General features: G+C 40.6%; 1 protein-coding gene across 16 annotated transcripts in view; it reads left to right on the forward strand.

Moving 5' to 3' along the window:
• The window catches only part of KMT2C (lysine methyltransferase 2C), a 269,946-nt gene that overhangs the window by 200,946 nt on the left and 52,290 nt on the right, over positions 1-16,710 (forward strand). For 11 of the 16 annotated variants that reach the window (XR_006608481.1, XM_045086329.1, XM_045086334.1 and 8 more), the window contains 9 exons: positions 1,995-2,123; positions 3,838-3,957; positions 7,032-7,162; positions 10,807-10,987; positions 14,263-14,367; positions 14,697-14,744; positions 15,716-15,853; positions 16,034-16,066; positions 16,171-16,320. Coding sequence is in view for 15 of the 16 variants with exons in the window: in XM_045086329.1 (XP_044942264.1) it covers positions 1,995-2,123; positions 3,838-3,957; positions 7,032-7,162; positions 10,807-10,987; positions 14,263-14,367; positions 14,697-14,744; positions 15,716-15,853; positions 16,034-16,066; positions 16,171-16,320 (1,035 nt within the window). In the remaining variant the exon portion in view is untranslated. The remainder of the gene's footprint in view (positions 1-1,994; positions 2,124-3,837; positions 3,958-7,031; positions 7,163-10,806; positions 10,988-14,262; positions 14,368-14,696; positions 14,745-15,715; positions 15,854-16,033; positions 16,067-16,170; positions 16,321-16,710) is intronic. The other 5 variants (XM_045086335.1, XM_045086342.1, XM_045086340.1 and 2 more) reach the window with 2 other exon arrangements.

The raw sequence follows: 16,710 nt of genomic DNA on the forward strand, positions 1-16,710 counted from the left end.
TAGTATTAAATTCACTATGAGTCACATTTTGCCTATTTCCAAAGATCACCACAAGCTTGTGTCTTTTAGGTTGGTTGTTTCATTTCAGCTGACTCGAAACAAAGTAATAAATACATCTGTCCATCACATTATTCAACAGTATCTGTCAAATCCTCCTCTGTGCTGGGTGTTGGAGGTCATGTCAGTGAACAAAGCAGACGAAATTCTGTGCTCATGAAACTTACTTTTTAATGTTAGGAGCAAAGATTACTTTCAAAAACAGCACATCATAAGTGAGTTGATTACAGTCTGTTTAGCAAGTGTTCCGGGAAAGCTAGCATTGGAGTAAGAGGAATGGGCATGCCCGTGGCCGTGGGAGGCAGCAAGGGAGTTGGAAGCAGCAGGTGAGCAGAGGCGTGGGAGAAGTGAGAGGCCACTGCACTGGCTGACGGCAGAGCGTCCCAGACAGGACGGGGGCCAGTGCACAGGCTCCGGGCAGGCGTGTGCCCAGCTAGCATGTGGGAGGAATGTCATGAAGACCAGTGTACCCAGCAGTGAACAGAGGTGGCTGCAGGAGGTGCAGAGATCGGGGGTAAGAGGAGAGAGAAAGCATGACTCAGTTGGTCATTCGGAACCACAGCGTTGTGCCTTAGGAGTTTCCATTTCCTGTGGATGGACTGGGAGGTAATGGGAGGTTTCTGAGTGCGTAGTGGCTTAGTCTTCCTCCAGTTTTTAAAAGCACACTTGGCTGTAATGTGCCTAGACCACTGGGCCCAGGAGTTGCGGCACGTGGGTCTGTTGGGGGCTGTAGCAGGAGGCAAGCGAGGGATCGTTCTGGCCGAGAGCGGGCGTCTTTTACGGGTTAGTCCTCACCTTTCCCCCGCAGTGTTGCGTTTGGGTCTGTCGGGTGGGGAGAAAAACTCTGATGGTTATGGAGAGTTGATGTTCAAATACTATGAAGCAGGAAGTCAGATTTTGAAGTTTAGTGATTTGTGGCTTGTGAAGAAATAGTCTGTAACTGCGAGGAATTGATCACATCGCCATCAGCCAGAGTACAGTGCAGAGTTCGTTTCTGTGGACAGTAGCTGTCTGAAAAAGGATCCCATCTTTCTCAAAGCCGAGAAATGCTGCGTTTCAAACATTTCTTGACAGTACACATTAGTTCTCAAAGTCTGAGATTACAGAATCTTTTAAAAGGTTGGCAAAACAGCATCAGAAAGGCCTGAGGAGGTTTTCCCTTTGACTACTATTCTACACCACACCACCATGGGAAACGATGTTTCCAGATTGAGGCCGTCTGAGGGCACATCCCATAAAAATAACAAGTAACGTCATGCATGATGTTACAGATAAATACATAGTTGATTCCACAGGAGTCTGTAATGGCCAAGTGAACTTGGGGTGCTCCTGAAATACTGTAACAGTGCCGTTTGTTGTTGCTTTTGCTAGCTGTCCACTGTTCAACAAATGTTTCTTCAGGAAAGTAAGTTATAAACAGTTACCTTAGCATATCAGAAACAAATTCTTTGTGCAACGGAAACAGGCTTTTTTTTCTAATAAATAAAAGTGTTGCTCTCTCCCCTGCTCTCAGTTTTGGATAGCGAGGTTTTGGTAACGAGGTGATAATTACAGTTATAGTTGGACCTCGGGAGAGCGTTCTAGGCTAGAGAGAGAGACAGCCTTAGGTCCTGAGCCTGAAAATGTAAGTGAAGGGAAGGGAATGAGTGTTAACTGCAAACTGATTTATAATTGTCTTTTTGAACTTTCTCTCTGTGTTTCCCCTTCCCTGATGCTGAGATTTCATTTCCTGAAAGCAGTGCACGAAGCATCATGAGTTCAGTGACTATTTGGGGCCTTTTCCATCTTTTTCTAGACTTGTCCCACCTACTGGGATGCCCAGTTAGAGTGGTTCAGTCGCCACTTGGCCTTGCATTTCCTATTACACAGGAATTCTGTATTTGATAGATTTTTCCAATATTATCTGTGCATTCCTTTTTTGTTTTTTTCCCCCTCAGAAGGAGAACTCCTCGATTGTGATGGTAAATCAGAATCCAGTCCTGAACGGGAAGCTGTGGATGATGAAGCTAAGGGAGTAGAAGGAACAGAAGGGGTAAAAAAGAGAAAAAGGAAACCGTACAGACCAGGTATAGTCCTAAATGAGATATTTTAATGTAATCGAACTTAGATAATTTAAGAAAAATATAATATCGAGGGCTTCAATTGTTATTAAATACTCGAGATGAAAGGTAGCTCCTTAGCAAATCTCCAAACTAAAACTTGACTGTAGAAATTGAAGGACTGAACTACTTCAATATGCTTTTGAGGTAGAAGTTCCGTAGATGGAGTATGTGAATACTTCACAGTAAATCATTATTTTAATGCCTTATCCCAGATATGGTCCATTATATTAAATGCTTTACTACATTGGCTTTTATTTGTACTGGTATTTTTAAAGCCTCTTACTTATTTTTCCCTTGATGTGTACTTCTGAATTCTTCTGGTTTTCAGCATTCGTTCTTAATATTTGGTTTTGAAACATTTCAGTGCTTGCGTACGAGCCAGTAAATGTACAATTAGACGGTAATACAACAGGGTTCCTGTGCCTCCTAAAATTTATAGTTCAAGTCGTGTATGACTGATAAAATTCTCTCTTATTTCCTCCCTGCCTCAGAGGTGGAGGGAGAAGCTGTTTTGCTTGTCAAATTTCATTTGCCTTATTAGAAAAAAATTACTGAACTGGTCACAGTGCAGAGTGTGTATAAGCTTTACTCAGGTGGTTTATTAATTTCTATTTGCTGGTCAAACGAGACATCAGATGGCATCAGCTCAGTCTTTATCCTTCTGACTGCTTGTATTTTATTGATGAGAGTTCTAAATACCTTGTGATGTGCCGGGAGACACTTTCTCACTGTTGTTTGTATTCTGCAAGACCTTTAAGGTAACGTTCCAGAAGATGGGTTGCATCTATTAACAAGGACCTAGATACACTTCACCCTAGTCATTTCATTTCTTCCTAATTAGGAGGCTTAAAACTACACAAATTTTCCCAGACACTGCGAACTCCTTCTAGGAGCTTACATTTATTGTGGTTTTTTTTCTCTCTGTTTCCGCCTCCCATGGAGGTCATCCTTGTGACTGAGGGACCCGTTACGTCACAGTGCATTAGATGGCTGTGTCCTGTGACAGAAACTGTTAGCGTTGACTGTGTATCAGACACTGTTCTGCGTACTTTACATCTGTCAAGCCGTTTAGCCCTTATAATATATGTATGAGGAGGTGAGGTGCTAGCCGCTGTCCCTGTCTAACAGGGAGGAAACTGAAGGACTGGAAAATTAAATGACTCACCCAGAGTCCCGTAGTAACAAGAATTATAGTGTGGCTCCAGATTCTGTGCTTTGAACTGTGGCACTGTGTGTGTGTGTCATGTCCAAGAGCCTTCACCAGACATGTTGCCCTGAAGTCAGACTTGATTTTGTTTGGATTGTTCAGTTTCATGTGTATTCTCCTGCAGCTAATATAGTAATATGAAGGATAATATATGAGTTACTTAATATTTGTAAACAAGTACGATTTACTATAATATTTACTTTGACACTGGTGATAAGAGGAAATGCATGCAACCTTTCTGTGCTATAGTAATGTATGTTTATACCTGTTCGGTTAGTGGTAAGCTAACCATCAGTAGCTTTGACCTCTTTTAATTTGCTTATTTCTGAATTCTTGTATTGCACATAAAAATGATTATTGATTTAAATTAGCCCATATAGAATTTGGGAAATGCCTCCAAGCAATTTAACCCTACTTAGTACAGGGAGAAATCAATTATTTACAAAGTTACCCAATTTTCTTTTTGGGTAGGTATTGGTGGATTTATGGTACGACAAAGGAGTCGAACTGGGCAAGGAAAGACGAAAAGATCTGTCGTCAGAAAAGATTCCTCAGGCTCTATTTCTGAGCAGTTACCTAACAGAGATGATGGTATGGTACTGATTTTGTTTGATTTTCCCTTTTCTTGCTATCCCTCTTGAAAAGAACCATCCTAAATAATGCTGCAGTCACAACCTTGTTGCTTCTTACTGATCAGGGATGTGAGAGCCTGTAGAGTTCATACCTGTAATACAGAAACTAGGTGTGGTAAGGAAAAGGTCTAAGTCCAGTAGAGTGTATTCCTCTGAGATTTTTTTGAAACAACTTTCTGTTTTTCTTGAGTTAAGTACAAACATTGAAGGGACTGGATCACTTAGTCACACTTGTGCTTCCCGGTCATCTCACAAAAGGCCCTTCTTAGCCTATCTTATCTCCTTGGTATGGAATTGGAGACTTTAAATCTTTTTTTTTTTTTTTTTAAGATTTTAATCATTTATTAGAGATCACAAGTAGGCAGAGAGGCAGGCAGAGAGAGAGGAGGAAGCAGGCTCCCTGCTGAGCAGAGAGCCCGATGTGGGGCTCGATCCCAGGACCCTGGGATCATGACCCGAGCTGAAGGCAGAGGCTTTAACCCACTGAGCCACCCAGGCGCCCCTGGAATTGGAGACTTTAGACTATTTTGTTGAAAGTGACAGCCAATCCAGCAATTTTTAAGAAAATTGTATAATGTTTTAGAAATATGTTTTCCCGTAACTATTCTGTCATGCTCACATAGATCTTCAGAGAAGGCTAAATCATTGCTTAACCATAGCTTGAGAACTGGTTCTGATGAACACGTTGTGTCAGTATGTCACAGTCTGTATGCTTTATGCATTTTAAATGCTTTCTGCAGGATGTGAAGGAAGGAGCTGTTTTCGGAATGTGCTCTGATAAGAGTTCTTCCATTATTATGGGGTGCGGTTTTGACCTGTGAATTAATGAAAATTACAAATTGTGTTTTTAAAAGGAAGCTCCACATGGTTTTAAAGGACTTTCTGACATGACTTACAATGGCTGTAAGAAGCCCGAAGAAGTAGGATACGTTCACTGAGACTGGTTTTGTTTTGCATCTTTCTGTGTTCTGTTCTCTAATTTTAGTTCTGTTAGGTCAGTATTTTATCCCTTCATATGCAGCATGTGGAGTCATCTGGGGAGTGTTCATTATGTTATGGGTTGTTTCCTTTTCCAAATTGCCTTTTTCGTATTTTAACACCTTCTAGTCACTCCCCCTAGTCTCAGTGCACTGTTACTTCTGTGTGTCCCAGTGATGCAGGGTAGAAAGGGTTAACACTGGTTCTCCTGTGTGTCACTCCCAGCCCTTCTGGAGCCTCATTTCACTGTATTTATTGTCTGAGATTCATACATACACATAATATATTTACAATTTTTTTTCTTAACCTGAGCTCATATTCTGTAGAACATTCTCTCAACTTTTTTGAGGACCGAATTGAAGGTGGCTTATTTCAGGGAATATCTGCCTCTGTTACCAGAGGAGCACGAGCTGCTACTGCCTTACCCGGGACTTCTGTAGCTAAAAGAATTTAGCTTAAATTCTTGTCTTGAAGTTTTGTGGTCCATCTCTGTTATAACTTCAGGTTTCTTACACATTAGGGCTATCCTGAGTTTATGAACTCGCAGGGAAGATTTCCGGTTTTTGCATTTCTGCCCAGCACCACCTTCCATGACAAGACAAGCCGTTTTCTTTGCTATTGGTGGTGGAGACAGGGAGGGGAGGCGTGGTGTGTGTGTGGGGGGCTTGGGGGGATGGGTTTCTTGTTGAACCAACCCTGAGCATCCTTCTGGGTCTCTCACCTTTATAGGAGGCACCTCTGGCTAATCTCTGTCTCAGTGGGGGAGAGTGGGGGAGGATTTAAACTTTGTGTTCCAGTCCCCATTCCTCATGAGGCTCTGAAAACGGGAGCTCAGGACCACTGGATTTTAGCAAAATCAGGGGGAGCTTTACTTGGTTCTGTGTGTATTTCTTTCTGTGGTTCCTCTTTCACCTGAACTTTTTTGGTCTTTGAGGATTCTTTATTTAATGGTTAGATTACTCTACAGTTAATAAGGTTGTTTAAAGAATGTTTATCCACCATTTGTAGTTTTCAGAAGAGTTAGTCCACTTACATATTCGGGTAACAAAAGTACCTTCACTGGTTTCCAGAAGGGGTGTGCCGTTTGCTTTAGGAGTATGAGCCTATGATTTGAGTGCTTACCTATCTGCTTGAAATAGTGTACTTAGTTATTTGCTAATCTCATAGATAAAATTTTGTTTTCTTTCCATTTCTGATTGATTTTAAGATTGGGCATTCATAGCATATTTACGAGCTTATTTTTAGATAGTAATATATTATTACAATATACGTGTACCACAAAAACCCAATTCACAATAAACCCCTGAACTTGGAATTGCTTAATTGAAGAACACACGTTTTTAAAAAGACTTTTGTTGAATTTGCCTGATAAACTCTACAAAAAGATTGTTCCTGCTAAATTGCCTTTAGTATACGAGTAGCCATTTTCCCCAGGCTCAGGAGCATGTGATTTTCAGTATTTTAATTTTTAACACACTGTTGATGTTAAAACAATTTACTGCTCTGCAAGTAAGGAAATGCTCCTTAAGAGACAATAGTAAGGGGGCGCCTGGGTGGCTCAGTGGGTTAAGCCGCTGCCTTCAGCTCAGGTCATGATCCCAGAGTTCTGGGATCGAGTCCCACATGGGGCTCTCTGCTCAGCAGGGAGCCTGCTTCCTCCTCTCTCTCTCTGCCTGCCTCTCTGCCTACATGTAATCTCTCTCTGTCAAATAAATAAATAAAATCTTTAAAAAAAAAAGAGACAATAGTAAGCTCATATTGATACTAAATAGACATGCGTTGTATTTTTAGTGATACTTAAAACTTACTAATAAACTTGCTTTGACATATTTTTGTGAAAAAGCGTCTTGGTCAAGTCCTGCTGTATACCTTAAACTTACAGTGTTGTATGCCAATTATATCTCAATAAAACTGGAGAGAAAGAAAAAAAACTTGTTTGTTTATATGGATCTTGAGTGTATGTTGCTAAGCTATAAAGTTATTTTGGGTGTATTTGTCTGAAAACTTTAAATACCACAAACTTACAGATGTGACTGCTGTTTCATGCTGTTTCAGGCTGGAGCGAGCACTTACCAGATGCTCTAGTTGACGAATCCGTTTCTGTTACTGAAAACACTGAAAAAATAAAGAAGAGATACCGAAAACGGAAAAATAAGCTCGAAGAAACGTTCCCTGCCTATTTACAAGTAATGCTTCGCTTTACCTTATGTTCTGTAGTTGATGAACGAAAGAGATGTGATGTATTGAGTTTTGGGAAAAGTTTTATTACTTTGTTAATGTTTTACTTGTTTTAATTCGTAATTATAAGTGCCTTTTTTTTTTTTTAACCTTTCAGAGGCCCACAAAATTTTATCTCTTTTGTGCCTTGATACTATTCATGAAGTTCTTTTCTGTCCCAGTTTTCTTACTTCTGAATATTTCATAAGACATAAAGGACATTTTGAACTAGGGAAAGCTCATTCTTCCAAACCATTTGCACCTGTGTGCTCCCCACACCCACGTCCCACGGACGACAGCTCCCTCGGCCAGTACAGGTCAGAGTGACACATTCAGTGAATAAAGATGGCTTTATAGCAGCCAAGTTACAGCCTTAACCACTGTTCACCACTTTTAGAGATCAGGGATCCAAACCTTTAAGTGGAATTGTTTTTGTTTTCTAAAATACACATCAAAAAAACATCCCTCAACGTGAAGACATGGTTTTCTAGGTGGAGGCTGCGTGAAAGTAGAATTTCCTCTAGCTGATCTGTAAGCGTGAAGGCACATCGCGTGGTTTGGATGAGTTCCAAACCACGCGATGCTGTCTGCAGAAGGCCCGATACTAGAGATAGGGCGGGGCTGGTCCTCTGCCTTCAGGTGTGGAAGTGGCATTGGAGCAGACCATCACGGGGTCTCCATCTGGTCTGTTCCTCCCATGGAATAACGGCCTGCAAAGATACTGCTTTGTTGCTTGCGTTGCAGTTATTAGTTTTTTACCTTTATTTTCCAGTTGGCTCTTACTGGTTTTAAAATACATACCCATTCAGCTAGCATCCAGCTTTTTCAGTTTTCGTTTCTGGTAGATTAGAAGTATAAAAATCAAATACTCGTTTGAGTAAAAAATGTCTTCTGTGTTTAATAAAACTTTTAGGCATAGTGTACAGTATGTAGTAATACATATAAGTAGAAGTTTTTATTAGCTAATATCTTAGAGTGGGGCTTTTAAGGCTGGAATGACGTCCCACGTTTGAATTCCAGTGTGCTGCCAGTTAGCGATTTGATCTCATTCTCTTTGCCATCTGTGTGCCCAGCAATGTTGGGGTATTGAATAGGAAGTGTGAACTTGTGCCATACGTGTTGGTTTTCTTTCTTTTTTTAAGATTTTATTTGTTCATTTGACAGACAGAGATCACAAGTAGGCAGAGAGGCAGGCAGAGAGAGGGGGAAGAAGGCTCCCCGCTGAGCAGAGAGCCCGATGTGGGGCTCGATCCCAGGATGCTGGGATCATGACCTGAGCCGAAGGCAGAGGCTTTAACCCACTGAGCCACCCAGGCGCCCCCATGTTGGCTTTCTTTAAGAAATGTTTTATTTTCCCCAGATTCCCTTCAAATACCCATTCATCCTGTGTACCACCTTTTTAAACATGTAATAGTCATTTTACTGGTCAGGAGATCTGGCCTTTCATCACATCCTGTTTGGTTCCTCTCATCCCCTTCCCCTCCCTTTCTTGAGAATATTGAGCACATGACCTGCTTCTCCACCTCTGCCTCCTCCTGCTGACCTTCTGAGAGGGCTGTATGTAGGCACGAAGCCTTCTTTAGCTACTTACAAACATGGGAAAATACTTCGGAAAAGAGCTTTAAGAGTAGTGGATCTGATTTCCTGATCACAGCTATAATCTTGATCTGTTGAGCTGGATTCTTTCCTCTGCTGTCCCTCAGGAACACCTAACCTTTCTTCGGGCAGGGGGATGTGAAGGAATCCTTTGTAATGCTTGCTGTTTCTTGGACATCTCGTGGTAGCAGGTTGTGTTTTTCCCCTACTGAGGGAATACATAGTGATGAAAGCCCACAGGAGTTCAGCAGCCATTTCCAAGTTTATCCTGATACTGTTAAGATTAATAAATATATAATCTACCCAATAGAAATATTTATGTGGTCTCCTAAGACCTAGTGCGGCTGTGTGACCTTAGGAACCCCTGTGGTACATTTAAAGTCTCCAATTTGTTCTGGGAGTCACATTATGAAATCTGAAGCCATATGGAGCCATTCCTTTATATAAAGTTAACAGAAAGCCATCAGATTGATACGAATGTTAACACCGTTGCTTATAAATAGCACTAAAGTCGTCCTGAGTCACTTAAAGAGAAAAGGTCTTGCTAATCATAGTCTCAGACTTACACCAAAGGCATGAAATAAATGATCTCTCAAGTTCCAAGATGCTCTGCTATTCTCGGTTTTTCCTCACGATAAACACCCTCTTGAGCGGATCATACTCTACCTGGTGCTCTAACTCTGCTGATTTTCAGATTTTTCTTAGTGAAACAGTGTGTTCACTTAAAAAATGTGAAAATTTCAAATCAAATAGATCATCACCTCTACGAGACATCATATACCTCCTTCCCCATCCCTTTGCAGAAGTTAGCATTATTAACAGTTCGGTGCTATCCTTCCAGAACTCACTCTTTAACTTATTTTTGCCGAGTGGGAATGGTCTTGGCTTGTATTTGATGTTTTGCTGAACACATCACTCAACTTGCCTTAATACTGTATTTCAGAGCTTTTCTTTGACAGCATAGCTCTGTATCCTTTTAAAAAATTGATGTGTTTTATAGTTTGGGTATCAATAATTTGTTTAGTCATGATGCCTTTGACAGACATTGAAGCTGCTTTCACTTTTGGTATTGTAAAAAATGTTGCAGTGAACCTTTTCTGTGTATGTGTCTTTGGCGAGAGTGTATTAAGTGTTGAGTTTCTGCAAAATTGTTTTCTACAAAGGATCCTTCTTCTAGACAGGACCACCTTACAGAAAATAGACTAGAGCTTCTACTCTGGTTGTTGGGTTGAAGTGAAGGGGGGGAGGCATGTCCCAAGGGCTTCGTTTTGCCCTTCTTACTGATCCTTGAAAAGTTTTGGAGTGATTCTCTAGTTGTAAGCAACTCAGCTTGAAACACTGGTCTCTTGGGTAGAGGAAGTTTATTGAAATGGAGAAATGTTAATACGAGAAAGTGAATAAAAAGCCAAAAGCCTTTAGTACTAAATTTTGTGCACATAGTATGGTTTAAATGACTATAAAAAACCCTCTTTCAGATTTATAGCATGTTCAGTCTTTAATGTGGCTGTGTGAATCAATATGAGGTTACTAAATCTACCTGAAGTATGTAAATATTAAAGCTGTAGATCAAACTGTTGTGTTATTTTCTGCAAGTAATCTATAAATACTAATAATATTCATGAAACCTAGTTTTTTTAAAAATATGAGTCAGTGCCAAGAGTGTTACAATTTTATCAGTTTTTAAATTTAATTGTTGCCTAATCTCCTGGAATTAACTGGATTATGTTGCAGTTCCTAGAAACATGTTTGACATAAGTATGTGATTTTATTTGCATAATTTTATTTGTCTCCAGTAAAACTACAAAAGCATCTTTTAAAATAAGGGGCCATCTGTATAAAGCAATTGACAGGTTATTTCTGTATTGTTTATATATTTCTGTATTCAATTTCTGTATTCTTGAATACCAAGTTTTTGTGTTATTTCTTACTTCTTGTCAAAAATGGCAGAATTACCTGTTAGCATTTTAGAATTATATAACTAAATCAGTCATTTTCATATGTGCTTATCTTTATCTAGGAAGCTTTCTTTGGAAAAGATCTTCTAGATACAAGTAGACAAAACAAGCTAAGTTTAGATAATTTGTCAGAAGATACAGCTCAGCTTTCATATAAAACAAACATGAACACAAATTTCTTGGATCCTTCCTTAGATCCACTGCTTAGTTCCTCCTCAACTCCAGCAAAACCCGGGACTCACGGTATGTGGAATAATTTACGATGCGTTCTTTATCATGTGACACTTGGATTCCTTGTAATAAAGCCTTTGAAATGCTTTAGTTTGGCCTCATATGCTTTTAAAAGTCAGCTTCTTTGAAGTGTAATATACATTCAGTAAATGCAAGTACTTGACAGGTCTTTAGGATTTGGCAAATAAATTTGTCGGTGTAACTGCCGCCAAAATCGAGTGCTGCAGAGGAGAATGCTCAGCTTATAATATGCTAAGGATAATGTAAGGAGGTATAATTTTGCCGTAGTCGGTGAGTAATAAATGTAATAACCTTTGATTTAAGTGGGATGGATTTTTGTTAATTACATAACCCAAGGAAATGCAGAAGACAGGAGGAGAAGAGAAGATACTGCAGCTGGACCCGGCTGCCAGTCTGCGCGGATTCAGGGGGATACAGTGTGTTAGGTCGCCGCTTCTCACTGCCGACCGCTTGGGCCAGATGAGCCGTTGTTGGTGCGTCGTGGGGTACTTGCAGCATCTCTGTCCTCCTGTCGGGATGACCGGCAGCATCTCCAGACACTGCCAAATGTCCCTGCAAAACTGCCCCCGATCAAGAACCACTACCTCACGTAGAGTGAACATGGGGGCTATTTAGAAGCAGGGAAAGGTTTGAGACATTAATATGCCTATAAAGTGATATTAAGGCTCTAGGAGTTTAACTAGTTCAGTATGTAGGAATTACGATCACAGGGTTTCTGCCCCACTTGTAGATTTTTATCTTACTATCAGTCGTATATTGTTCTTCTGACAATCTTCCCCTTTTACTATTGATTACCTTTTTTAAACTCAGTGAATTTGATAAACTCAATTTGGAAAATGATCTTAAGCTGACCTTTTACTGAGAGATGACTTTTGATATATTACAGCTCTGTTAACTTGGCATTGCCCTGGGTTGGCATACAGGCTTTTATTTTAACTTCTCAAAATAATTAGAAGCAGTCTTACCCGCTTTTGCGCACATACAAGATGTCAGTCTTCTTGTTGGCAGTGCGGAAGTTAAACACTGGTCTAAGGCCATGGTTTTTGTTTATCTTAGATCATTTTACTTTTACTTTGATTCTGTTGCTTTAAGTGCTCACCTGCTCTTACCAAGTCAGTATATTGTTAATATATAGCAAAAGACTTGTGGATCCGTCAAAAAGTATCTTAATGGAAGGATATCTTCCTGTAAAAATCTTGACTAGCCATTTAAAAACTTAACTAGAATTTACTTTCACTTGAGTTTTTATGAGGAAGAGAACTGAAGTTGGGCAGAAGACATATTGTGGTAGGAAAAACATTGATCTATTCACAAAACTGCAGAGAATGGTACAGTTGTGAAGCCAGAATGGAGAGGACCAGAATAGCACCTGTTCCAAAACCCAGAATGAATGGGACATTCTCTGCAGCTGAACTACTCTGGCCTTTCTAACAGGAAAGCTTATGAGTAGCAGCTTGTTGTATCTCATTCAGTATAATCTGTCTATCACAGCAGTTCTAATGATTTGTTGGTAAGATAGAAAAATCCCTTTCTTCAAGTAGGGGTGCACTTTTAAAATATTTTTGAAAAAATGTTAGTTGTAATTTATGTAGTAGAATTCCATTGGTTTAATAACACACACAATGCCTGAAATATTTCAGATATATTTTCCTGAAGATGTCTCGAGAAGACAATATTGAAGTGATTTTATTTCTCTAAAAACTTTACAAATATTTGGGCACTTAATTTACCTTAGTTTTTGGCTTGAAAAATGAAAGTATTCTTACAAATTCTATTTGAGAAGTATATTAAGTGGGATAAGACTATTTGTGTCTTACAGGGATATTTTATCTAGGATCTTAAATGTGTTTTATGTCCCTTCCCCCCTTTTTATAAAAAGTAAAAACACAGTCGACAGGGATTTAAAAATGCAGGTGTTTCTTATATTAGTTCTTAAAGCTAGCCTTTTGTCTCACTGATGAGTCTGGGAACCAACTTTGGAGTCCTCCTGGCTCTGTTATCTGACACCGCGCCCCAGATGCGCCCGCAGATTCGTCTCTGCTTCAGGAGGTAGCCCGAAGTCGGCCACGTCTTACCTCCACTCCCGCTCCTCTCTAGAGTGCCTGGTGTGACCACCTCTCACTGGACTACAGCAGCAGCCTCTTGAGAGGTCTGCAGGCCTGCCCTGCTGCCAGCGCTCCCTACGCCCCCTCGCCCAGTCTGTTGTACACCCCGAAGCCAGCGCTCTCCCTTTCAGAGAACTCTCCTGCCCCCTCCTCTCCGCCTTCCGACAAGTTCCCGTTCTGCTTTCTGTTTCCGAATGGAGCTCAGCCTGCACCACGACTTAGTAAACCACACGGAATCTCACTTCAGCTGCCTTTATTTCCTACCCTCCTTCCCTTCACTGCCGGAGTCAACCACGCAGACCACACTTGGCCAAACCCCTCCTGCTTCCGTCTTTCTGTCTGCTTTTCCCTTTGCCTGGAGGGTTCTCTCCATCTTTATGCATCTTACTCCCTTACTCATTTACATTAATCCTTGGTCATGTCCTTTAAATGGTCTTCCCTGACCACTTTATCTAATACTTTATCATCTCCACATCTTACTCTGAATCCTTTGTCCTTACTGTTATCTTCGTAGCACGGACACTGCTGTTACGTATTTGCTGGCTCCCTCCGAGGAAGTGAACAGAGTGAGCGAGCACTTGGTTTTGGTTATTCTGAATTCCCAGTGGCTGGGACAATGCCCACTAACGTACTCCATAGACATGATTCTGTGGGTCCGGAAATATTTTTGAATAAGTACACGAATGATTAATCAGTGTTAAGATCAAGGTTGGAAGTAGGCATCTAACTAGCTGGTACTCCCTTATATTTTACAAGGAATCTCTAAATGCATTTGACTTTGGTATTTATCTTCTTTGTCTTATTTTCTAGATGTCACTTTTAGAAATGTCACTTTCTTAATGCATTTTTTTTTCTTTCTTAGAGCAGTCTATTTTACTTTTATTGCCTTTATTTCTCTTATTGGTCTTTAAGTTTTATTGTTAACAAACAGTCACAAACCAAAAGTAGTCTTAATTTTTAATGTTTTTTTATTCAACACGCAGGTGTGTGTTTTCTTTGAAAAATTCCTTACTTTAGAAGTAATAATCTTACGATTCTAGCACTTAACTCCGTATCTGCTGTAGTTTAGATGTTTAGTGAATGGTTGAACGAGTGAGTGTGTTTTAGAACTTAATGTCTAGGACAATATTGAGACTTTAAAAATATACTTGCTATGCTTAGGTACGACTGATGACCCCTTAGCTGATATTTCTGAAGTCTTAAACACAGATGATGACATTCTTGGAATAATTTCCGATGACCTTGCAAAATCAGTTGATCATTCAGGTATCTATGTCTGTATTTGTCTAGTGTCTGTTTAATGATACGGTGAAAGGCATGTGTGTGTGCTTGTGTGTGTGGAATAAGTTTAGTCTTCTGAAATGGAAAGAAAGTTTGTTTTGGCTTGTCAACGAACTCATCATTTTATTTGATCTACCTCAGCCCCTTTGCTTTAGGAGAGGAGATAGCAAGTTAATTTCTGTCGTCTTTCTGATGGCATCAGACTTCAGGCTTGTTGCCCTGCAGTCTTGCTGTGTCCTGTTTCTTCTTTGTTTGCGTGACTCTCACCTCCCCTCCTGTGGTAACCCTCCATTTATTCGGTTTGGGTCTTGTAGGTCTTCATTTATGCACTTTCCAGGTTGAGAGCTCACCTTTTCCGTTTGGTAAGAAACAGCCATGGGTGACGGCTGACTAGACGTAGTCTTTTCTATAGTGATTCCAGCTGAAACAACCTGTAGGTGCATGCGTTCTGTTAGAGTGCTAATTTGTCACTAATCCACCCTCGCTTTTCCCTTTGTGGGGGCAGCTAAAGCCCAGTACGGCTGTGCTGTGCTGTGGATGACTTTGTCACTAGTCCTTTTGTTTTTTTAATGAATGGTTTTATTCTTCTTTTTGTGTAATTTATAGTATTACCCACGTGTTATAGAGTTAGTTCCTAATACAAAAGTATATAAGGGCAGACTAAATTTTAGTTTTTAATGGTAGTAGTACTGAGAGCATGATAAAGTAGACGGTAGACCACTTTTCAATGTGCGTTTTGCCTGGAAACCAGTTTGTATGAAATAAACCATGGTATGTTATAAATATAATCTATATCTTGTTTTGTGACTACAGAATATTTCCAAAATATGATCTGTGGTCGAAATTATTCACAGAAGGATAATGTTGACTAAACATTGAGAATTTTAGAGCATTAATTTTTGTGAAAGTCTGTCCCTCCTGTGTCACACACTACAGGTGATTGTTGAACTATACATTGGAAATTACTAATTCCAAGCTAAAGCAATCACTTACATATTAAATACTACGTATCAGATCTTCTTGTAGGTTACTATTAATGATGTAGTGCTTATTTTTTGTGGAAGTTTAGAACCACGTGTGTCCTTCTGTTCCTCAGGAAATGTATTTACTTTGATTAAAGTACAACTTTAAGTGGCACCTAAGTTTACATTGTGCCTGATTTTTACCGATTGACCATTCAAATTGATATAAGAATCATGATTAATTTAGAACTACAAACTTTTCATTGCTCTGTTTTAATTGTATTGTTGTATGTTGATGCAGGTAAATAGTGCTGTGCATTTTATGTGAATATTCGGAATGCACTTGTAATCTGTTGACTTTGCTCCTCCAGCCGGAATAGATATTGGTCCTGTTGCTGGTGACCCGGCCTCTTTGCCCCAGCCAAGTGTCAATCCAGGCTCCCGGCCGTTAAGTGAAGAGCAGCTGGACGGAATCCTTAGTCCTGAGCTAGACAAGATGGTCACAGATGGTAAAATATTTGCCCTACATCTAGGCTTTCTAAAAGACTTGAGTAAATATGATTTTCAAAGATTGCTGCATGCTTCTTTATCATTGAACTTCTCTCCTGATCATTTCTGTGTCAGATGCTGTATTGTGTCAGTACGTTGACGTGGTAGTTGTTAATATTTGTGTTTCTGTTTTATCCTAGGAGCGATTCTTGGGAAGTTATATAAAATTCCAGGTACTCGTTTGTGTACTTTGAGTCTATGAAAATGGCATTCCGTGCACTTGGGCTCCGATAGTCTTTTGCTTTAATCTTACTGTCACTGTCATTCTGTGTCACAGAGCTTGGAGGGAAGGATGTCGAAGACTTGTTCACCGCTGTGCTGAGTCCTGCAGCCGCTCAGCCGGCCGCGTTTCCGCCGCCTCCCCCGCCCCCAGCGCCGCAGCTGGTGCCCATACACAGTCCGGGTACGTCACCTCTAGAAAAGTTTCGTAAGTACCCTCGTGCAGTTTCTGTGCTGTTGCTGAAGCAAATCAGCCTGTCCCTTAGAAACAAGGTATACAAACCGAAAGCAGAAAACCCTCTTTTGTGGCCATGGAACAGCACTTAATTTGAATTTATCTCAGTTACTCCCCTACCCCCATGAACTTTCCCAGCCCTCTGGGATCTACTTTGTGACCAGTGTTCTTTTGCTGTCTTGACTGGCAGTGGGGAGACCGCGCCCATCTGGCTCCCCTTCCGTCAGCCCTTCCTGCACACACATTTGGAGACTGACCCCCTGCACCTGGCTGCCTGGCCTCGGCTTCCCTGCCATATCCCGAGTCAGCAGATTGCCACCTGCACACATGGCCCTGTCTTTCCGTTGTGGCAGATGGCACAGC

Source organism: Mustela putorius, unplaced genomic scaffold (genome assembly GCF_011764305.1).
Source record: "Mustela putorius furo isolate JIRA1106 unplaced genomic scaffold, ASM1176430v1.1 tig00000929_pilon_pilon_pilon, whole genome shotgun sequence".
Lineage (NCBI taxonomy): Eukaryota > Metazoa > Chordata > Mammalia > Carnivora > Mustelidae > Mustela > Mustela putorius.